Below are 23527 nucleotides of genomic sequence, written 5' to 3'. Positions count from 1 at the left end.
AGATGTGTGTGTACGTGTGTGAATGGGTGTGTATGTGTGTGTGTATGTGAGTGTGTGTGTTAGTGTAGTGACTCTCAAGAGATCTAGGACAAGACTGATCTTGAGGGGGCCATCAGAGAAGACAGCCATGCCTTCCTGGACACATCCTGCAGGGCGTCTGCTGGAAACGGAGGGGTGAGCAAACCTTGGCCCAGTCAGGCAACTCCTTTGTGATGGTGTCTGGGATGCCCAGCAAGGCACAGATTAAATGATTTCTGCCAGCCCCTTCCAGGTGCCATCCGAGACTTCCCTCTTCCACGGGTAGGAGGGGTCTGGGATTGCAAGGCCTGGCTCTCAGATCCTGGTTTACTTGCCAGTTTCCTATGTTCTTTCATAAAGCCACAGTTCTGTAACACTCCAGGAGCATAAATAGTTTATACCACCTCCCAGAGATCATAGGGAAACCAGAACTATTAAGGGGTGCCCTGGCTCACCCAATTACAGATATGATCCCCAAACACCTACTGTATTCCAGGCTTAAGGGGTCAGAGAGGAGAACTCCAACGTAGGAGGTGGGAGCAAAATAAGGTGAGTCTAAAATTCAGAAACGTCTGCTCCATCTGCCACAGTGTTCCCCGGGCTTTCAGGGACAGGTGCCTGGTGCGCAGGGGCTCCTCAACAGGTGAGCGCTCACTGGAGGGCTCAGTGGAAGAAAGGGAGGCAAATGCAGCGGAGATCACTCACCTCAGTGCGCTGTACCCCTGGCACACGCTGACGCAGCACAGGACCTTCTCCTGGTTTGCCTGGGTCTCCCCCAAGTACTTGCACACTATGTTACCACCCAGGCTGAAGCCCACGACGACCAGCTGAGTCAGGGGATATGTCTTCTTGATGTAGTTTACCATGGCCCCAAATTCCCACGTGCAGCCTGTGGGCAGAGCGGTAAGGACACACAATTATTTTAGGTGCAACAAATATTGTAGAAAATGCAAGCTGGAGGGTTATTAAATGGGTGCCATTATGCTAAAGGAAAGAAGAAATCTAAGTACATGTATATGTATCGATATACCCTCTTAGAGAAAGACACACAGAGACAGGCTCTGCTCCGGTTTCCTGGAAAGATGGTCACGGACGCCCCTGATGAAAGGAAACATGGCTGAGCAGAGGTTCCATGTATCAAACAGCTGTATAAGACTCTTTAAAGGTGAGTCATGAGAAACCTGCAGAGATGCTGAAGGAAATCAAAACAGACATTCAGGGTGTGCACGAGCACAAATATATGCAGAGATGTAAAGAAAAGCAAGAGTAAAACCCTTTGAGACTGGCTTCTCAGGCTATACCCATTTGCACAATGATTCACGGTGTTAAGAAAAGCACCAAGTGAATGTTATTTACAGGATCTTCTTGTCAGAGCGGGGAGGGAACGAAGACCAACTTCAGTCCGGGGAGACCGCCAGGTTGCTCTGCAGGATTAGGGTAAACTGTTCTTGGTGACATAGGGACAGGGTGCCAAGGGAGGCAGACTCATTCAGAAACACACACAGGAGACCTCTGAACAGGGAGGATGTCGGACTGAGCTTGCCCAGGAAGGATGATCTCAGCAGATGTCCCCTTGGGAAGCTGCTGAAGCCACATCTCAGCAGCTTTGTGAAGGGCAGTCGGTACTGTCCACACATGGGTGAAGGGATTCACTGGACCCTTCAAAGGCCTCACCCCAGGCTCTGCAGGAAAGTAATAACATAAAACCTCACAGGGAAAATGAGAGACATTGGTAAGAAGCATGTATGAGACAGACCAGCATGATGAGATTATGGATTGCCATGGCAACAGCTCAGAAGTTTTGACATCCCTAATGGAGTTGAGCAGCACCTTCCTTAACTGGCAAGCCACAGGGGATGCTGCCTGTCGAGCCTGGAACAATGTCCCCCCTCCTTATATCTTCCTCTGGTAGTGGGATGTAGCCTAAGCCAGGTCTATAAATACAACCTCATGCAGGAATTCTCTAGCTGCAGTGTGCATGGAATGGCCTGGAGGGTGTCAGAAATGAGCATTCCTGGGTTGACCCCTGGAGAAACTGATTAAGCAGCATGGGGGCCAGGGCCAGGAATCCACATTACAAACATTTTTTTGAGCAGATAACTCAGGCACATGGGACAAAACTTCAAAAGACCCAAAAGATGTGGTAAAAGGTTACGTTTCCTACATTATTTTTGTAAAATACCTATGGCAACATACGTATTGTTTACTATCTTGTTTTTTCCCCTTTATAATGCCCGATAAACTGTTATGTATCAGTACATCCTATTTTTTCCTATTTTTAATGAGGAATGACATACAGGCAAGTGCACAAATTGATGACTTTTTACATGTGGACGCCACGTACCCATTGCCCGGATCAAGCAGTAGACTATTCCCACACCCTGAGCCGCAGGCCTCTCCCCAACAAGGCCCCTATACTTGATTGAAGATCACAACTTACAAGTGCTGGGACTTGGGAAATGACAGAAGCAGCTTAAGACTAAGGGAAAACCCAGGGGCCAAGAACTGCTCCTCCCAACACAGAAGGACCTGCTTGGGAAGGAAGCCCGCCTCCGTTTCCAACGAGACGCAAGAGACTCAGGTCCCGAAGTTTCCCCTCCTGTACCAGCAGAGGCGGGCGCGGGCAGGACTTCAGTAAACTGCTGACAACTGAGTGGGCTCTCATGCTGAGGCCTCGGAGTGGGTCCCAGGGACAGGTCCTGAGGAAACCTTGAATTTTTAGCTTTGGAATTTGAAATGCCAGGCTTTGTTCCCACCACGTCAGAGTCCTTCAAGTTTCCCTTGAATGGAAGAAACATTTTACTGCATGTAATATAGGGGCTGTGTTGCAAAAGAGAAGGGTTTCAAACACGTTCATCTCGCATCACAGCTGCTCAGTAACACAACAAATCAACTCAGAAGTCCTGTTAGAGACATTTGTCCACCTCCCCTAGGCCATAAGCCGCTGTCTAGCCTCGTGGCTAAGGGAAGGGCTCTGGGTCCGACTGCTGGGCCCCCATGCTCCCAGCTTCCTCCTATGACCTTGGGGGTGAGGCAAACCCACCCCTTCCCCCACTCCGGGGCTGGGGTCTGCAGGAGGAGGAAGGGGCCCGGGGCCGCGTGTCAACATGATGCCTCAGATGACTTCTACCCTCAGGGAACTCTGGAAAATACTGTGACCTTGGGCAAGATACCAAACCATTCTTTGGCTTGTTTCCTCATCTGCAAAATGGAGGTGATAACAGGATAATGTCGTAAGGTTGTCTGGGGGACGGAGCAGGTGGCATGGAGAGAGGGCCCAGGCCAGGGTCTGGAACTTGATCAGCACTAGGGTTAGCTTTTATCATTACAACTGACAGTGCTTCTCTCCTCTTCTTATAACATCATTTAAACAAGTAACTCTAGCTTAACACTTAAGGCCAACAGAGATTTCTAGAAGTCTTTCCTCTGCAGCAGTGTTTGTCAACCGCACTACACATCGGAACCACCCGGGGACCTCGGAGAATGACAGCGCACCCTAAGTCTGGGCCTTCCGCAGTGCAGACCACCTCGGGGCGGGCTCAGGAGCAGCTGGGGGGAGAGCACCGCCTTAAGGAACAAGGCCCTACCACAAGGAGAAAGCACCATCTGAGACGCCCCATTTTAGATGTCGTCCCTCCTTCTCGCTGACAGCAGCCTTCCGGGACAGGAGAAGCGGGGCTGCTGGACCCCCTGGCTTTCCCCACCTCGCCTCCCAGCAAGCTTCCCACGGCGGCTGGGGAGTGAACCCAACCAGGCCCTTTCCTCCCGGTCCGCCAGGCACCAAATCAGATACACACGAAAGCCCGAAATCCACAGGCTCACGTCCGGGTAACCTTCCCTGCGGGCAGAGGGCCTGACGGTGCAGTGAGGGTACACGGCGGCCCCGCACGCAGGCCCTAGGCCGCGGCCAGCGGCAGCAGTGCTACCTGGAAGCGCATTCTAATGCTTGTTCCTGGGCCCCAGCCGGAGCCTCGGGAACAGAAGCTCTGGGAGTGGGGCCGGAACAGAGGGCTTATTAAAACACAGAGGCCTGGGCCCTGGTTATGGGTGAATTATAACACGCAAACTCATCGAGTTAGAATCTAGAACACAGGTTACCGGGAGGCAGGCTGGGGTTAGAAGGCGGGAAGCTGGCGCTGAGCTCGTGTGGACTTTTTATTTGGGCTAACGGTAAAGGTTTGGAGATGGACAGTGGGGACGGCAGCATGTTACGGTGAATGTAATCAACAACCCAGAACTGGACAGGAGAGTGTGGTTGAAAGGGGAGACCTAAGAATGAAGATGAAACAGATGGCTGTGCAATACAGTGAGTCCTACTGTAAATGATGGGCTTGGTTAGCGGTACACGTATACGCATGCTCTCTCACGGATCATAACAAACGTACTATACTAATACAAGGTGGAAATGATAGGGTGGGATATTGGAAAAATATAAATATAAACAATGGGCCATAAAACTATTTTAATAATCTTTCATCAATTGTAAGAAAGGTAACTGCTGTTAAAAAAGGGTATGATTTATATAAAAATCATCTGATAGTAACAGTAACAAATGTTTCACAATGCAAGGTGCTGGCGATGGGGTGGTGTATGGGAATCCTGTTATTTTACACACAACTGTTTTGTAAACTCGCAACTTCTCCCCCAAACAATAAAGAATCAACAATCACACATGCAAAAAAGTGAATATTACCCATGGACTTGTACCCTATTGGGGAGAGATTTAGTGTTTCTGGTTGTACACAGGACAGTTGAGTACTGTTAGATGAAAAGTATAACAGTTTTTTTTTTAACATGGGCAGGCACTGGGACTCGAACCCGGGTCCTCTGGCATGGCAGGTGAGCATTCTTGCCTGCTGAGCCACCGTGGCCTACCTGACAGTTACTGTTTTTTATGTAGAGATTAAGTATGGTTGAAGGTATGTGTATGGGTGCCAAGTTGTCAAGGAGTGGTCTGTGATGGTTAGATTCATGGGTCAGCTTGGCCAGGCGGTGGTATCTGGTGGTTTGGTCAAGCAAGCACGGCCTAACTGTTACTGTGAGGCTGTTCCCTGGACTAAGTCATTAGTAAGTTGATCGCGTTTACAGCTGACGCCATCTACAGCCAACTGAGAAGATGCCTTCAACAACGAGAGATGCCGCATCTGCGCTGAAGGTTTTAAAAGGAGAAGTGATTATTTCAGCAATCAGAAGGGAGAATTCCCACCTCTACTTCAGCCACGCAGCTTCTCCTGGGGAATTCACTGAAAACCTTCATTAGATCTCCCAGCTTGTGGCCTGCCCTACGGAATTTGGACTTGTACATCCCCACAGTCAAGTGAGACAATTTTTATAAAATCTCATGATATTAAAAGAAAAGGATAAGTCTACCATAGCTATTATATTATTACTTCTGGTGGGACGTTTATAAATACTGAAGTTTTATTTTATGGTAAGTTATTACTGCAGATTCAGGATAAGTTATATGAAAGGTCTTTTCATCTTTCCACTGGTATATAGAAATGCAATTGGGAAATTATATAATAAAAATGGCAAGTTAATATTCTGAATCTAAAATATTTTAAGTCTAACTTTTATCTATGTAATCTTAGTTTTCAAACTCTTATTTTAATTTTCTACCTCTCCTAAATATCTGCTTAGAAATCAGCTTTCACATTTATGAAATAAACTATGAAACATGAAAAAAAGGAAAACCCTTTGACCAGCAATTCTACTTTAGGGACTTTTTACTGCAGATATGTTTACATATGTGTACAAAGATGTAAGTGCAAGAATATCTACTGCATTCCTGGTTGTAGCAGCAAAAGGTTGGAAATGACCTCAATTTCATCCTTAGAGGACTTTTTAAATGAAGCACTATACTGCTATGAAAAAGAATGAAGAAGAGGCATGGAATGACCCCTGAGCCAATTTACTGAGGGACAAAAGCCAGGGAAGAGGCAATGGGGATAGCATACTCTCATGTGGGAACCAGGGTTTTAAAGAGGTATGTACATACATATCTGATTATATATATATGTATATATTTAACTCTTTAATTGTATTATGTAACATACATACAAAGAAAAGAAAGAAAAAAGCAATAGCTTTCAAAGCACTCTTCAACAAGTAGTTACAGGACAGATCCGAGTCTGTCACAGGCTATCATACCATCAGCTCAGATTCTTCCTTCTAGCTGCTCCAGAACATAGGAAGCTAGAAGGCGGATTATATATTTGACCAGTGAAACTTTAACAGATATTTATTCTGGGGAGGAGAACTGGAGGTTTAGGGCGAAACACTTAGTTTAGTGTATACAGACTTCTGCACTGTTTGAGTGTTTTTTACCACATGCATATTTTTGAAATAATAATCCAGCCAATTAGCAAACCTAGCAAAATTAAAGAATAAGATAACCCCAGATGTTTAACCCTCTCAGGTCAGCTTCAACTATCCTAAGGACACCCAGCATGTCACTGGTGCTGGCGCCACGGTGGTACAGCTGGCCTGTGATGAGGACGCCAGGCCTGCAGAAGGAGGGGCCTGCGGGACTTACTTAAATTACAAAAATCCTTCTCCACTGTTTCCTTGGATTTCTGCCTAATTGAACTCATCCTGAGGCTAATTATTTATGTCTTCATGTTTGGTTCTAACATTCAGTGAGCCTCTGTTACACCATAAGCTCCATGCAGCAGGGTCTACGGGGGGCAGGCACTCAGTGGGCACTCAATCGCTGTTCCCTCAGTGAATGGATGAAAGAACGTCGCACTGTGTTCCTGTCCTGCGCTAGGGACCCAGCCCCATACAGACAAGGAAACGGATGTAAGGAGGTGAGGCGACCGGCCCAGCCTCACGCTGAGAGAGGGGGAGCCCTGGACTGGGAACTCATTTCCAATGCCAAAGCCCAGGTCCTTTGCCTTGGATCACAAAGCAACAGAAGTAATAGGACTGCAGGGGCTTATTCTTAAATGATTAAAAGTCTTACTTTTCCACTGTCTGAGTTCTTTTAGACCTAGCTATCTTTTCCTAGGTTTGGAACTAATTGTTTGAGACTTAGAGCAGATGTTCAGATGTCACTGGGACAGTCACGAAACTCGGATTTGCTCTAGGACAACGGAACAATTACAGCTAATTGGGTAGGCCCTTTGGGAGTCTCAATTTAATTAAACCAAGCACATCTGATTTGGATAAAAGACCCACCCTGCCTGATGCCAGACAGGCTGTTGGGGTACTTGTGAAGAGCTGCCATCCTGCCCGGGGAAGGGAAGGGTAATGTCACATGTGTCTGCCCACCAGGGTCCGCCTTGGGGAGGGCCTCCAGGAGCCCCTCCCTGGACTGTTTACTGAGAGCTACAGTAAGCAGTTGTGTGTTTTAAGAATACTAGGAGGGTTTTAATGGGGTTCTACGCACTTAACCCTCATGAGATAAGCACCAGGGGCAAGAGGCAGCTAATCATTTGCTGCTGCTTTCTGAAGACAAGGTGAAACAGGAGACTTTTGCCTGGCATTAGAGAGAGATGAGACCACAGGGCACCCTGGAAAGGCAACTCTGCTGAGGAAAGGAGAGACTCCCTGCCTTTTTCTTCAACCTACCACCCCTAAAGAAAGACAAGGCAAAGCTTGCCTGAAAGCTACTATTTCAAAAGCCATTTCCCCAAATGGTATTAACATGAGTAAGCAGGTTAAAATAAAGGGACCCAGAGACTTGGCGCTCCTTTTGGATGGAGACTTTGAGTCATCCTCCATGGCAGGCACGGCCTGGCACAGGGTGGGAGTGCCACAACTATTAGCTGGAGACAAAGGAAGTGTGAATCATGTACAATGAAAGCACACATTACCTGCCAGTGTTGCTGAGCAGAGGATGGGAGAGAAGAACTTAAATCTCTTCCCCATTAAGAGAATGATATGATCAGGCTAACATGGCTTACTGGCAGGGGTGTGGGGGCCTAGCAGCCCCTACCATTTTCAGGGTGGAAGAGTGGGAGTCATTTCTTAAAGCTATGAGGAAGCTACTGCAAAGTTGAGTCACTCGGGAAGAAAATAACTGTAGAAATAAAGAGAGACAGTCCCTTTTTGCCCATCAGATTAGCTGGCCTTGTCCTCATCTCTGAGGCAAACGTTTTCACAAACGAGTGCTTTTATCTTCATTTCCCCAAGCATCAAGTGCTTAGCATTGCCCTCTTGATGGCTGAAGGCTAAGTTTTTTACCTCATTTGTGCTCCTCCACAATTCCTCTCTTGGTGGGACCTCCATCACCTGCCCTGAAGCCCCGGGTCCCTGAGCACCAGCTCAGTGTTCAGCAGCTCCCCGCTGATGGTCCTGCCATGTGTTCCACCAAGATGGTCCAGCCTGTGCTACCCTCACTCTCATTTTACATTCTCTGTCTTCACCTGCCTCTTGTCCTCCCCTCCCATTGTGCCTCCTGTCGTTGTTAGGCTGTAGCAGAGGCAACGCACTCTTGGCTGTCAATCTGGAATCATGAATACGATCCAGAACTGAGAGCACATCAATTAAAATGGTAGATATGAAAAGGTGATAGAGACATCTATGCTCAGGATCTAATCAAACATCTTAAGATAAGTTGAGCTGTAAAAATAAGATGAAAGTTCCTTAAATACACTTTCTGCAGCTGTTCATGGTGAGATGTGTTGAGTCTTGGACAATCGTTATAGCACGCTACAGGCAGGGCAACCATACAACCTCGTTTGCCAGAGAGACTCCTGGAGCTTGTCTGTTGTCCTGACATAATTATTCATAAATTCCCTTTTGGCTCTCAAAAGTGTCCCCGTTGGGAGGCAAAAATTATACGGTCACCCCAGCTACAGGGACTCCTTCCTTCCAAAATTGCGATGCTGCCTTCTAAGCAAGGTAAAATTTTGTTTTACCTTGAGGTCCCAAAAGATAGTTTCAAAACAAAAACTCTTAGTACTAACCTCAGTGGGACATTAATGAGCTCCCCCTCCAAGCAAGAGGAGAAGTGCTGTGACATCAGACCCCTCCCCATCCGCCTGAGGTCTAATGCCAGAAAGTTAAGAGTCCAGAAATATGAGAAGGACCCATTTCTTCACTGTTTAAACTCACAAGGGAAAAGAAATGTAAAACTTTTGAGGTCCCTTTCAATGCCCAAATGCCCCGGGTTGGTGTTTTTGCCAGAGATGGGTGCTGTTAGAATGACTGTAAGGGACTCTGTCGCCTTGTAGGGGCCCAAGCCAGGTTGTTAATTTTATTCTTTTTTACCCGATATGGAGACTTCCAAAATAGTCTAAATTTTTTTATCTCCCCAAATCAAGATGAAACTTTCTGGTCGTAAAAGTTCTGGAGTCAAACTTAGAAATAGAGGCTAGAATAGCCAGAAATGTATTTCCTTGGCTGGCAGTTGGCTCAGCTCTACTTTGCTCTACTGGGCTGCTGGGATTAGGCATTTGTCCAAAGTCAGGAGGAGGGAGCGGAATGCGTCCCGATTTTACTCGTCTCCTGCAGCCCTGCTGATAATGCTCACATTCCAAACACTGTCTAGGTTAGAAAATCCATTAAGCCAAAACAAAACTAAGTCAACATGTGTGCTGCTTAAACATTCCAATTAAAGCCTGAATGCTTTATAATAAACACACTTCAAAAACTATCCAAAACTTTTTTAGAGCTTTCATTTCCAAGCATTATTCACTCATCTCATCCACATGGTAGGGTCAGGTACCCGGTTGAGACATAGTACAGCACCCTATTTCAACAGGAAATTTTAAAGACAGTTTGGTAAATTTCACCCTTGCGGATTCTACTAGTCATCCCTAATGGCTTCACATTTTATTTCTGGACAGATCAGCTAATAAAATATAAAATCGGCTTGTAATTTAAGTGATCAAAAGGACATATTGGACATTTTCTGATTTAGAAAAATCTATGAACTATACCGAGGGTAAGTGGTGAGGAACAATTTTTTAGAATTAAAATAATTTTAGAAGGTTAAAATATAGCTAATAAAACTGTGCTAAAATACAACAACTTGGCACTAATGATTTTAAGAGCTGATTCTGAATATGGAAGCCAGGAGCTTTGCAGTGGAGGTGTGGACCCTTCCTCCAGACCCACAGCTTTGGCAAGGAGGTCAACACTGAAGGCTGTACAGCTGGAAAGCAAGCACTGTGTCCTTTAAAATAACACCAGGGGTCTGGCTGTCCCCGTATACAGAGACATAACTCAGACTGAGCTCAAAAAACAAAGAACTTTATGCTCCACAAGCACAGCTTCTCACAGTAGTCCTTGCAAATGTTCACGAGGTCAAATGTATGAAGCTGATGTGGAGTGAAGGTCACCGAACCTTTCACGTAAGTGCTCACCTCTTCTCCTCTAAGCTGAACCACAGTAAAAAAAGAAAGTCAGAGTGAAGGGAAATAGAGACAATAATCACTGTCATTTACTGGAGATCACTGGACTCTATGCTACACATTTTTAGCATCCCTTATAAACATAGGTCTTCAGATTGCTGCCTGCTGGACTCTACAACACAGGCTTTTTCTATTTGCAGGCATTTCCTGAGCATATCTCTTTAAGTGATAAACTAGATACAGGAGGTTAATTTAAAAAGTTAAAAACTAAAATCTGGTCCCTGTCCTAGAAAAGGCTGCAGTTGGGAAATACTCTTTTTGGACAAACCCAGACAATCAACTTAGACTGACCGTGACTGTGCCCAACCCCCACCCCTCCCCCACTGCCACTGGCCAGTGAGTAGGTCACTAGACTGGAAGCCTCCCCAGGTCAGGGACTCGCACTCAGGCCTGCACATGTCCTATGGCCTGGTCCTGAGAATGCCTGCAGGATGATGAATGAACGAAAGGCCAGCGCCCCGCCCACCAGGCCATTTCCGTGGCTCTGAGAAGCTCCCGGATGGTCTTTTGCCTTTAAGCTGAAATGCATCTGACAGAGGATCTCTTCTTACTCCTGAGAAGCATCAACTGAACGGGTCCTGCCCCGCTGAGAGGCAGTCTAGCCCGTGGTTTAAGAGCATGGACTCCAGGAGGAGAGCATCCGGGTCTGGACCTTCCACTTATCAGCTTTGTGGTCTGGGCAAGTGTTCTAGTTTGCTAGCTGCCGGAATGCAACACACCAGAGACGGATTGGCTTTTAATAAAAGGGGATTTATTTTGTTGGTTCTTTAGAGGAAGGGCAGCTAACTTTCCACTGAGGTTCTTTCTTACGTGGAAGGCACAAGATGGTCTCTGCTGGTCTTCTCTCCAGGCCTTCCGCGGGGTGACTTCTTTCTGCATCTCCAAAGGCCTGGGCTGAGCTGCTGGTGCCGAGATGAGGAATGCCGAGCTGGTAGGCTGTGCTACATTGCGTTCTCTCATTTAAGCACCAGCCAATTAAGTCAAATGTCACTCATTGCAGCAGACACGCCTCTTAGCCGACTGCAGATGTAATTAGCACCAGATGAGGTTCATGTACCATTGGCTTGTGTCCGCAGCAACAGAACTAGGTATGCTCACCTGGCCAAGTTGACAACTGAATCTAACACACACAGCTAGTTATTCAACCTTGCTGGGCCTCGGTTTCTTCATACGCAAAAGGGAGATAACTGATTTAATACCCGCAAAACATTTAGAATAGTGTCTGGTACACACCCAGTGCTGCATAAGGATCGCTAACAATGAAAAGAGAAACGACTGCCACCATCAAAGTGGGGAACAATCTTTTAAATGCTCCTATGTCCCCCTGCCCCTCCGTATTAGAGGGAGCAGTATATTCTGAACAGGAAATAAACATTACACAAGAGGCAGTACTGAGTTGGGGTAAAAAATCACACAGAAATGGGTTTGAATCCTGGTTCTGCCACTTCTAAGTTGTGACCTGAGGCAGAGTTCTTAAGATCCTCTCTAAGCCTCACCTTCCTCACCTGCAAAGTAGGGATACCAACACCTCCCTCCCAGGCAGCAGGGAGCATGCGAAGTGAAACATCTGGACACTCAGCACCACGCCTGGTACGTGTCAGTGCTAGAGAAATGATAACTATGATCATGTGAGATCTCCCAAAATGAATTCATCTTTCAAAAGCAGTATGGAAGCTTTCTAAGTCACAGGAATACACAATTACCCATTTAGGAAATCCTTCTGTTCAAGAGAGAGCTCTTTCTGCAACTCCTGGTCACACTGGCAGAGAAGTCCAGTAATAAGAGATTAGTGCTTATGTGGCTTGGAACAGTTGATTTGATAAATGGTAAGTGAACTTTTTTTTAATTGGTTTATTATTAGTGTTTACCAATGGGCAGATGCAGTTTATTTACACGAGCAGCCACAGAGCAAAGGGAATACACAGTTAGTTTGCTATCTGTATAGGGTGGACTACTGATGCAAAAATAAGAATCTCCAGAACAAAAGACAGTGGTGAGCCCCACTACCCTCCCCAATGATCCCAGCATGCGATAATGCCAGGCAGTGGCCCCTGGGCATGCGGTGGTGGGAACTAACATATGGAAGAAAAAGCCACAAATCACAGAACTTGTAAAGATTCCCCTTCCCCCCACATACACACACACACACTCAGATACATAACAGGATTACAGGTGATCAATACACTTGAGGTGGGAAGGATAGGAATTCTGCTGTTAAGAGGGAAACTTAGTAGGGAAAGGGAGAGTTCCTAACCATTGTCACCTATATGGCAGGGGGCATATTCTCCCCCTAAATAAAGGAGTTTGTTCCCTCAGGGCAACCGTTGGGCCAAGCCCACCTCATACCCATCCAGGGCAGAGGACTATGCCCAACTGATGAGGGGCCAAAAAGGGGGAGGGGGGGTGGAGAGCAATACGAATAAAACATTACTCAAAGCTACTTCCCAAGTTATCCTCCTCTAATCAGGAGTAGAAAAAGCCAGAGAAGAAGTAATAATGTTGGGGTCTAACCTCCCTCTCTGAAGGAAAAGTGGACCAGAACTCTTAACTCTGGCCTGCTTCCAAGACCTCATTTGGAAGGAAGCCAGTGTCTCACTGAAACTTTCTTTTCCCTTTGCATTTCCTTAGAAGGAGCCACCTACAAAAAGTCCAGGGCAATGAAAACCTCGACCACAAAATTATTTTAGCCCCTGCCAAGGTTTGACTTTTTAAAAATGGTCACAATTCTTGAAGACCAATCAGTGACTAGGTCTGCTAACAGCACAACCCTAGAGGGAGAATGTAATGACAGACACAGTCCTGAGGCCCTATCTCTATGATTTCTCTAACCCTGGGTATGTAACCCAAATCAGTCCAAATAGTTCCTTCAGGGAGGGTGGGGAATACATGCAAAGCAAGGTCTCAAGAAAGTAGATCAATAGTAACTCCATCCCTGTATGCATCAGCCTTTACTTCTCTTCCATTTAGGTCTTAAGAGAGGCAATGCCCAAGTGTGGGAGTGGGAAGGTATTACTCCTCATAAGGAGGTCATAGTACAAGGGCTTATCAGCAAGGCAAAACTACCAAGAAATGTTTAGGCATCAGACACTGCCCTTCAACTGCAAAAATTGCCACTCTCTTCCCATTGCAATCCCAACAGGGAGCCATAAGCAAGATTCTTCTGAGTTCTCAAGAAGAACATAAAAATCATAAAAGAGGCCAAGGAAAGGGAAACTGGGCAGGCTTTCATCAAGAGAGATGAAGTGAAACTGGTCAATATGAAAGTAGGGGTAGCAAGCAGCACCTGGGGACTTGGGTTGCAGTGGAGCAGAGGACAGGAGGAATGTGGGGCCAAGCCAGAAGGGTGAGACTGAGCCCTCTACTCGGGCACAGAATGAGGTAAGAAAACACTTCAAATAAAGCAGCACCGTTCCCGCTACATTGCCGCTAACCTTGAGGCTCCCATCCTTCTACACTTCACTAACCCTTGAGGGAGTAAAGTAGAGTGAACTTTTTATATGCAGCTCTCACTTCCAATGCTCCCCTATCCCATCCCTGAAGCAAGGGAATCCTGGAGGCCGTTCCCTTACTTTCAACAAAGGATAGCCTCTGTGTTCAAGAAGGTCCACAGAGATTGGATAGAAAGGACTATTCCTGTGAGGGACGAGAATGTAATGACAGTCTGGACACTCATTAAAGCAGATTTAACTCTGTGATTGCCCAATCCAAGGGACAAGAGTATTCAATATGATTCTGCCCATAACGAGATGAAAAGACCTAGTCCTGCTGCTTGGCACCTAGCACTTAACCCATTTCACATTATTGAGAGCAGCTGAAAGAGACCTCTGGGCTCAGCCTTCAAATCACAATCTCCCACACAACCATGATGCTCTCCTCCAAAGTTAAGTTCAGCCTTTGGGGTGGGAGCCAGCTAGTAACCTGGCACAGTGACTAAGTCAAATTTATGGCCTGGCTAGGTAACTGGTAACTCAGAGTAGGAAAATGACTGCCCCACCAAACTTTTGTGCAAGGTACAATACATCCATACATGAATCTTGCAATCTGAGATATTGTGCATAGTTGCAGAGGCCCCTGTTACCTCCTCAGGGGATCATAACTGAATCCTCAGCCTGTCTGAACAAGCCAGGTGCCAGGCCTATGCCACCAGGTGGGGGTCAGGAGAGAGGGGTTCTGCTCAGCCAAAGGTTAGCTCTTGTCCTTAAGTCAGTCGCTGTAGTTGTGGTAAGTGCTGGACATTTGGAGAACAGCAGCTTTAGCCTTTTCTTCTTATTGGAGCCAAGGCAATAAGAAGACTCCTTCAAGTCTTCCTTCAAGACTCAGTTGGAACTTCCATTTCCTGGTTTTCCCACATTGAATTGTTAATATCCAGATCTCATACCTGACTTTCATTTGTCTTGGAGAAGCCCAAATCAGAGGGACAGAGATAACAGGAGCAGTCTCACTGGAGTCCACTGATTAGGGCCTGACTATCCATACTGTCCAAACTGTCATTTATCTGGGGAGCCCTTGACATCAGGTGGGCCTAAAGACTGAGGAACCAAAAGGGTTTTATATGCTGGCCACACAGCTGCTCATCTGTGCACTGGGGCCAGCAAAGGGACCTGGTGCACATCCTGGTCTGCTTTAGGGATCAGCCCTCCAGCTCTGCAGCTTCTCCTGCCCAGGGTTTCAGAACTGACCCCATGTAATACACTTAAAAAGGATCCAAATTGTTAAACTCTTCATTTTGCGTTTTTTAAAGGCTAGGATCTTCAAGGGAAATTGGGATTTTCGTCTCATTTTTTTTTTTTCTACTTAGCTTATTTCTCTAAGCAACAGGACCAGTATAACTTATTGTCCTGATCACTCTCAAACTCTCATGTTGCAGCTACTGGAATTCCGGTGGTGAGCGCTGCAGCTGCTGATCAGGCCCATTCCCAGGTTCTCCAGGAAGGGAGCAAAGCGGGAGGCGGCAAGCTCCTTTATCTTCCACGGGCTGAATGCCAAAATCCTTTACGCTACCAGTCTCTGCGAACTCCAGGTAGAAGTAGCCACACTTGACAGCCGATGTACCTCAAAGCAGAATCCCAAACAAGAATCCTCTATCAGGTCTACGTATATCTCCTGAGCGATGGCCTCTAGCTTGTTAGTATCCAGATTAGCCAACGATATTTCCTCCATTTTAATCTGTAAACGACTACGGAGAGGACACTTGTTTTATTCACAGAAGCACTCGGGGCAACACCTCAGGCTCCGCGGGCCGCGCCTAGGCCCAGAGGCTTCACAAGGCCGTATCCGTCGGAGGCGGCAGTGGTGGCGTCCGCGACGGCGGCGACAGAGACAGCAACAGCAGTGACTGCCCCAGCACCACAAGTCCTTCAGTTGGTGTCGGCCTCTCGCCGAGTCAGGACCTCTGGGCTCTAGCTGCGCTCGTATTCACTGCCAAACGGAGACAAAACCTCACCCAAACACCTGGGCCTCTTCCGCTCCCAGGTACTGGTAAGTGAACTTTTATACAAGATTCTACAAAGGTTCCATGTGCTACAGTAACATTCCAGAAACCTATGGTCTCCAGATGAGTCCCTGGACCAGTTAACTCCTGAAATGCAAAGGGCCCAGCCTCTCTAGAACATCAGATAGTTCCGCCCCCCTACCCCATAATATCGACAGCCCCTTCCAACATGAAAAAGTTAGAATGGCCATAGCCCAAATACCCCTAAAGAGTGGGAGAAAGATCAAAAGTGATGGTGGAGTTATACGGAGAGCTCAGTGGAGTATGACTGCTGAATTATTATACTGTTATTTCTTTCAGTCTCTAGTATCTTAGAGCAGCTAAAAGTAAAAACCCCAAATTCTGGAATTGTAACCCATACCAAACTCCAAAATCAGTTCTACAACTAATTGTTGCAGTGTGCTTTGAAATTTATTGCTTTTTTGTATATATGTTATTTCTCACAAAAGAAGAAAAAAAAAGTCAAATAAATTTTTGAGTGAGGAGGAAAAAAATTGAAGTGAAAGAAAAAAAGGGAAGCGAATTTTTATAAATTTTCTTAGAGAGAGCCCTGAGGGGTGTGTGTGCCAAGAAAGGCAGGACACAGGGCTTAATTTTCTTCTGGTCAAGATCACAGTTTCGAAAGGTCCAAAGGGTACGCACAGGGGCTGGAAATCCTGCCATCTGCTCAACTGAGATCTGCTTTGACCAGGAGGAGCTCACACCATAAGGCACCCCCTGTGCTGGTTTGAAAAGATACATGCCCCCTAAGAAAAGCCATGTTTTAATATAAATCCCATTTCATAAAGGTAGAATAATCTCTTTTCAATACTGTATGTTTGAAACTGTAATGAGGTCATCTCCCTGGTTGATGTGATTTAGTCAAGAATGGTTGTTAAACTGGATTAGGGGACGACATGTCTCCACCCATTTGAGTGGGTCTTGATTGGTTTACTGGAGTCCTATAAAAGAGGAAACATTTTGGAGAAAGAGAATTCAGAGAGAGCAGAATGATGTACCCATGAGATGCAGAGAGTCCACGAGCCAGTAACCTTTGGAGATGAAGGAAAATGCCTCCCGGGGAGCTTCATGAAACAGGAAGCCAGGAGAGTAAGCTAGCAGATGATGCTGTGTTCACCATGTGCCCTTCCAGCTGAGAGAGAAGCCCTGACTGTGTTCGCCATGTGCCTTCTCACTTGAGAGAGACCCTAAACTTCATCGGCCTTCTTGAACCAACGTGTCTGTCCCTGGATGCCTTAGATTGGACATTTCTATAGACTTGTTTTAATTGGGACATTTTCTCAGCCTTAGAACTGTAAACCAGCAACTCATTAAATTCCCCCTTTTAAAAGCCATTCCATTTCTGGTATATTGCATTCCAGCAGCTAGCAAACTAGAACACCCCTGTTTGAGACGCACAGATTTGCAAAACACATCCCCTCCGTCTACAACTGGTCACCTCACGTCTGCCACCTGTTCCTGTGCGGCTGGCACTTAGCCGACCCTGGTGCAGTAGTGAGTGCTTCCCAGGGGCCTCGCAGGACACAAGGTACTGGGGAGCTACAGCAGGGACGGAGAACACAGTCTGTCTCCCTTTCGGGGTGGAGAGACAGAAAATCAACAAGTAAATAACTTCACCGAGTCCTAAGTGCTTGAGGAATATAGATACAGGAATCAGAATGAGAATGAAGGGCATGGGGCCGGCAACCTGGATGGGGAAGGGGGTCAGGGAAAGGCTCTCTGAGGGGGTGACACTCAGGTGAGACCGAGCGCCAGGGGAAGCCAGGCGGGCAGCACGGCGCGCCCTCCAAGCGGAGCGCGGGCAGATGGGGGTCCGGCAGGTCTCGCAACGCCCTGGGAGCTGGGGGTGGCCAGAAAGGGAACGCGGACTAGGCGTCTGCTCCTAAGGAATGCTGGTAAAGGTTTCCGGTGTGCTTATGTCTACAAAGGGTCTGCATCTCTCAGGATGCATGCCAAAATAATCATGGGCGAAATGACAGATGTCTGGGACTTGCTTCAGAAGAATCTCTGATGGGAGCTGCGGGGAGGGCGGTGTGGACCGGCGAAGCAGTTGGTCATCGTTGCCGCTGGGTGAAGGATACATGGGGCTTATCCTGGGCTCCTTCTAGTATTCTCACTACTTTTGTATATTTGAAATGATCTATTGTGAGAAGTCAAAAAGAAAAAAGAAAAAGCTGAAGGGAAAGAGGCAATGGAAAACCTCTGTCCGTTGCGCCTTTGCCTGTGGGGTTCCCCAGTGGCATCCTCTAAGAGCTCTCTGGGGGTGCGAATGGGCCCCCGAGTTCAAGCTGTGGACTTATACAAGACAGCAGGAGTCCTTTATGGGGGAAATAAAGGAAGACTTGAGGAAAATACCATGTTCGTGGATGAGGAAAAAAACTACTATGAAATTCGGCTTTTCCAAGTTACTCTGTAGATGTAAATTTCTATATAACAATTGTGACACACTGCAGAGCCCACGATCCCTCCCTGGGAGGCCTGCATCTCCCCTGCCCCGCTGGAGTTAGGCTTGGGGGTGTGATGCATCTTGGCAAATAAATGACAAAACCAAGTCTACTTTCAGAAGTTTTTCTCGTTTGCGGGCAGAAGCTTCAGAAGCTGAGCCCCCTGCCCTCTCTGTCGGGCAGCGACGCAGCAGCGAGGCTGGTTCTGGAGTCAGGAGGTGACGACACGGACACGGAGCCCTGGCCACCCACGATGGACATGTGGGGTGAGGAAGAAATAAATCCGTGTTTTTAAGCCACTGAGATCTGGGGTCTGTTTGCCTCCATAGTATAACCTAGGCCATGCCGGCTGATACAGAAATTTTAGTTCAAATTCAACAAAATCATTCTAAATTTCAACTGAAAAAATAAACAGGCAAAGAGATGAAAACACACTCTGAAGACACACTGAGTCGGTGTGAGTACCAGCAGATATCAGACCGTACCACAAAACAACAGTAATTAGACCTTAATAAAGATACTGGGTGTAAAAACAAAGGTCAACAAATGTATTCGCACTGAAATACAGGAAGCTCACAGACAGCTAACACACATGGCTAGGTGTGATGGGGTTTCCAGTTCTAACACGTTCACTGTCCGGCTGCCTCAGTTTACTGGTCAAACGGAGCAAACACGGGCTGTGCCCTCACATATTCGGCCCCTGGGCTGGCCACCCCGGCCCCAGGCACACAGCCCCCCCGCCCCCCCCCCCTCCGCTCACGGGTGCCACCTGTCCTCACCCCTGAGGCCCCGTTCAGACGCTTTTCCTCAGGGAGTCCTGCCTCTCCCGCCGGCTCCTGGCCTGTGGAGCCGAGCTGGTTTCTCTGGACTGATGCGGCACTGGCTGGGCCCTTTCTCCCCAGGCTCTCGTCACACCGCCTCCTAGTCCTTCACGGACAGTCCTGTCTCCTCCCGGGGAACAGTCTTATTTATTTGGGCGGCACAGAGCCTGGCTAAGCCCTGCCTAGCATCGGCAGACCTTCAAGGATTTGAATAACCACCACGCTGATATTTAATAGACGTGTACTACATGTCGGGTGTCAACTGCCTGCCGAGTCCTCAGTAGCCCACGCTGACCTGCAACCCCCCGTTCACAGCTGAAGGCTCCGGAACCGAGCCTGGACCCCGTTCCGGGCCACCCCAGCTGCCTCCCTGCTGCCCCGCCCCAGGCGGTGTGGAAGCACCTCCCAGTAGCGTCTCCGGCCCCCAGCACGGACTGCCCGAACCCGCCCTGCTGCCAGCTTCGAGACGCTGGTGGAGGAAGGGACAGCCAGGTGACTCCTGCCTCGCCCAAACCACCCATTCGCTCCGAGCCTCCGCGGTTCTCAGCATTGTCCTGTCTGACTCCTGTGGTGCTGAAGGCACGGGGCTGTGTAACCCACCCGCGCTGGCCAGCATGCAGCGGGTGCCCTCACCGGCTGTGCTACGCAGCACCCAGAGTCCCAGGCCACGGCCACGCTGGGCCTCCCCACCCATCACCAGTCAGACGGAGCCTTCTACCCAAGCACAGAACCTCGCTGTCACTAGCTTCCACCTCTGCTCGACTCTGTCCATTTCGGCCTTCTGGATCCAATTCCGTCTCCCTTAGCCTCACTATTTCCCATGGGCCTGTGTCATCTGCAAAGCCGAACGCTCACCTTATCTTCAGGCCACTGAGCACCTGTGGAACAGAACAGGGTCTGGGACACGGGTGTCTTCAGGAGACGCTGTGGGTGCAAAGGAGGCGTGGGCACGGATACCCAGAGCTGGGCCTGCTCAGGGCAGGGCCCTATTCATTCTCTCCCCGTCACCTTCCCCTTCTCTCCCTCACAGGAGACAATGCCCTGCAGTCACCAACAGCACAGAAACCTGGGATGATCTTGCCAGAGGGCAACCTGATGCGCGTCAAGAGCAGAAAAAAAGGTCAAGTCTGGGAAACTTACTCCCAAGAGGTCACTAAGGAAAAGGGAAAAAAGTTCTTGGTGCAAAATATTTATAGCATCATTATTGAAAATGCTGAAATCTTTCAATTTCCTAAATGCCCTACAAAGAGGAAGGGTTAAATAACCCTCACAGGACAGTAACAGCAATGTGGTCCTTAAAGGAATGAAAGAGTATGATAGGTACACATCTTCATGTGAGTGAAAATAATGTCAAGTTATTTAAAAAGTCACTGGAGACACTAGGATCACAACTAAGGAAAACCTATTTACACACATAGAAGCAGAACTGGAGGACGAGGAAAACAAGTTACGGCTGTGGTGAGATCTGAGATGCACTTTTAGGTTGCTTCCCATTGAAGCATAATCTAACTTACTTGGTCATAAACGTCCCCAAAGCTTGCGCAGACAGCGGCACATTTTCCCTGCGTACTCATCACTCACCGGTGCCTGCAGAATGTGAAGGCAGAGCCAGGCGGGACCCAAGAGCCAGCAGCTGGGAGGACAAAGCCTCCCGGCACCAGAGACCCACTAACCCGCAGGCGCCCGTCTCCAGGGCAGGACCCGTCCTGCTCTCCAGGCACTGGGGGCCCACGCATGGCCAGCGGGCCAGACCCCCCTCCCAGCAGCGCCACCCTGCGGGATCGTGGTTCGCGGCTGCCAGGCAAGTCACAGGGCGCGGACCGGGTGGGGGGAGAAGGTGCGAGCGTGGGGAGGGCGGGGGAGGGAGTGCCGAGCTCCTTGGCCCCTTCCTGTGCTGACACTGCGCTGGGCGCCCTGGGGCGACCTCCGCGGGCGAGCTGCGGTCCGGCCTTTTCCAGGTGGGGGCGGTTACGGTGCCCATGTTGAAGGCGCCCCCGTACCCCACAGTCCCCCTTACCCTTGTACACGGAGCACAGGCGGTGAATGTCAGAACCGCCCCTTCCCGCCCCCCTTGCCTACCGTAGGTGAACATGCGCGGCGAGGTCAGCTCGATGTTGGGCAGGGCGCCCAGGTGGTTCAGCACCGCGCAGCGGTAGCCGCTCTTCTGGGCATAGTCCACGAAGGTGCGGATGTACTGCTTCTCGCTGTGGTTGGCGATGCCAGGGCAGATGACCATGGTGATGTCATCTGTGGGCGCAGAAAGAGACCAGGTGCGTCCGGTAAGGGTGGCGCGAGGACTGCATGCAGCCGGCCTCATCGCGCAGCGCACGGGAGGAGGCCTACGTATCCTTTCACGTAAGTCCCTGGAAAAGAACAGCTTGCCCTCCTAACTGGAGCTGTATCAGGGCTTCTCAAACTATTTTTGGCCAAGGGCTGCTTCTTAAAATTTTTAATCCATCATGGACAAATGTTTTGGAAAAATACAATAAAAATTAATTACTAGAAAAATGAAATTGAAAACGTCTTAATTTTTTATTATTGGATTCAGTTGGTCTGTAGAATTGCTATACAAGTATTCCGAGTGTTACGTTTGATTTCTGTACTTATCTCCTGACAGGCAGCTAACAAATGACTCGCAGACTTGCACAGAGGGGTGGGCCACGTTTTGAGGAACACTGGTCTGAGGTGTTCCAGCCAGGGGTTAGTTACAATTTCTGGCCTGTTCTTGAAGGTGCAGGTGGAAAAGATAATTCTTTCAGTCCTTTCCTCCCAGCACTGTCTGGCACACAACTCATTCCAAATGCTTGCAGAGTGAATGAATGAAACAAATGAATGAACGGATGAAAAGTAGTGTTTGACAGATCCCTTTGACCCAGCAATTTTTCCCACAAACAAACTTGTCCACAGACAAAATAATGTATATGCAGTATAGACTGTAATGGCAATAGACTGAACACAACCTAAATATCCAGAAGTAGATGTCTGGTTTAAAAAATAATTGCGTGTCCAAATAATGAAATGTTAAAACTTGAGACCTCTTTATATATTCTGATAGGGGTAATTCTCTAAAATATACAATGTGAAAAAAAAGCAAGATACAGATGCTACCAATGTGTGGCGGGAAACGACGTCCATGCTCATAAACACGCCCGCTCGTCCTGACTGCCAGTAGACGGTCAAGTACACAAAGGAGAATACCTGAGCAGCCTAACAGTGGGTACCACTGGGAAGAGGATGTGGGGGAGGGCGTGGGGGAGGGAGAGGGACTGATACTTTCACTGAATATCCTTCAGTACTTTTGAATAATTCTATCAGGAGTATGAGTTATTGATTCAAATATATGAATACATATAAGATAAATAAGAAAAGTAATGTTTAGGTTATTAAATCTGACCATGCATGAATTTTCCTTCCAAAAGTTCAGAGAAAAACAGTTAAAAATTCTTAATGCTGATAAGGGTATGTGAATTCGTTTGCAATTTTGCAATATGCATAAAGAAATTTAAAACATTTCTAAGCACTGGGTCTAAGCATTGACCCAATAATTCCAACTCTTGGACTTTTGCCTAAAAATTTATGATTAAGGATGTGGACCATAGAATTATTTATGGTGACAAAATCATAAACAAGCTAAATGCCCCAAAATAGTTAAATTATGCTATGACCACATCACAGACTATTAAGCATTATATAATAACCATGCTTTTGAAGACTTTTAGACTTTTAATGACATGGGAAAATATTTCCAATATAAGGCACAATAATTCATATTTTGGCAAAACAATGCATAGATCTGGAAGGAAGTGGAACAAAATGTTAACAATGGTCTATCGGATGGTGGGGTCACGGATGATTCTTACATTCTTCTTTAAATGTTTCTGTATTTTCCAAATTTTCTAAAATGTATACTTATTCCTTTTATAGACAGAAAAATATATATACAAGGGAATAAAGAGCTGCCTTATTTTGGAGCATTTCTTGGGTACAAATACTGACTTCCCCAGAAGCACCTTCATTAATTCTTTCTGGGGATGGAATGATAGAACGACCTGAACAAGTATAGCAGAAAATCAAAGGTTTGCCCTTTCTCAATCTCCCACCTTGGTCCTATTTCAGAAGAGCAGATGGTCAAACTAAATTGTGTGTTTTAATGCTGGAAGAAATAAACCCAATAAAAATAAGAGAAGAAATATTTAACTGGGTATGCTAAAGATACAAATATTTGAAAGGGCTGCTAAAAGATTTGTAAACACAACATGAACTCCTAACCTATTCATTTATTCATTCCTTCTAGGACTGTTTATTGGTAGCCCACTGTTCTAGACTCTGGGGATTCTTACATTCTAGTAGACAGATAATAACTCCACAAATAAGTTTAGAGGTCCCCTTGAG

The 23527-nt window shown here is 47.3% G+C and overlaps 1 protein-coding gene and 1 pseudogene across 6 annotated transcripts in view; both read right to left on the bottom strand.

Moving 5' to 3' along the window:
• The window catches only part of ABHD2 (abhydrolase domain containing 2, acylglycerol lipase), a 118505-nt gene that overhangs the window by 21610 nt on the left and 73368 nt on the right, over positions 1-23527 (bottom strand). For 5 of the 6 annotated variants that reach the window (XM_077124162.1, XM_077124165.1, XM_077124163.1 and 2 more), the window contains 2 exons: positions 21215-21382; positions 724-907 (listed from right to left, as the gene is read on the bottom strand). In XM_077124162.1, coding sequence (XP_076980277.1) covers positions 724-907; positions 21215-21382 — 352 coding nt within the window. The remainder of the gene's footprint in view (positions 1-723; positions 908-21214; positions 21383-23527) is intronic. The other variant, XM_077124166.1, reaches the window with a different exon arrangement.
• Positions 4096-19469, bottom strand: LOC143652517 (ataxin-7-like protein 3B; annotated as a pseudogene).

The sequence above is a fragment of the Tamandua tetradactyla genome, chromosome 12, assembly GCF_023851605.1.
Source record: "Tamandua tetradactyla isolate mTamTet1 chromosome 12, mTamTet1.pri, whole genome shotgun sequence".
NCBI classification, from domain to species: Eukaryota; Metazoa; Chordata; class Mammalia; order Pilosa; family Myrmecophagidae; genus Tamandua; species Tamandua tetradactyla.
Note: the sequence above shows the minus strand (reverse complement) of the source record. Positions and strands in the feature narration are given on the sequence as shown.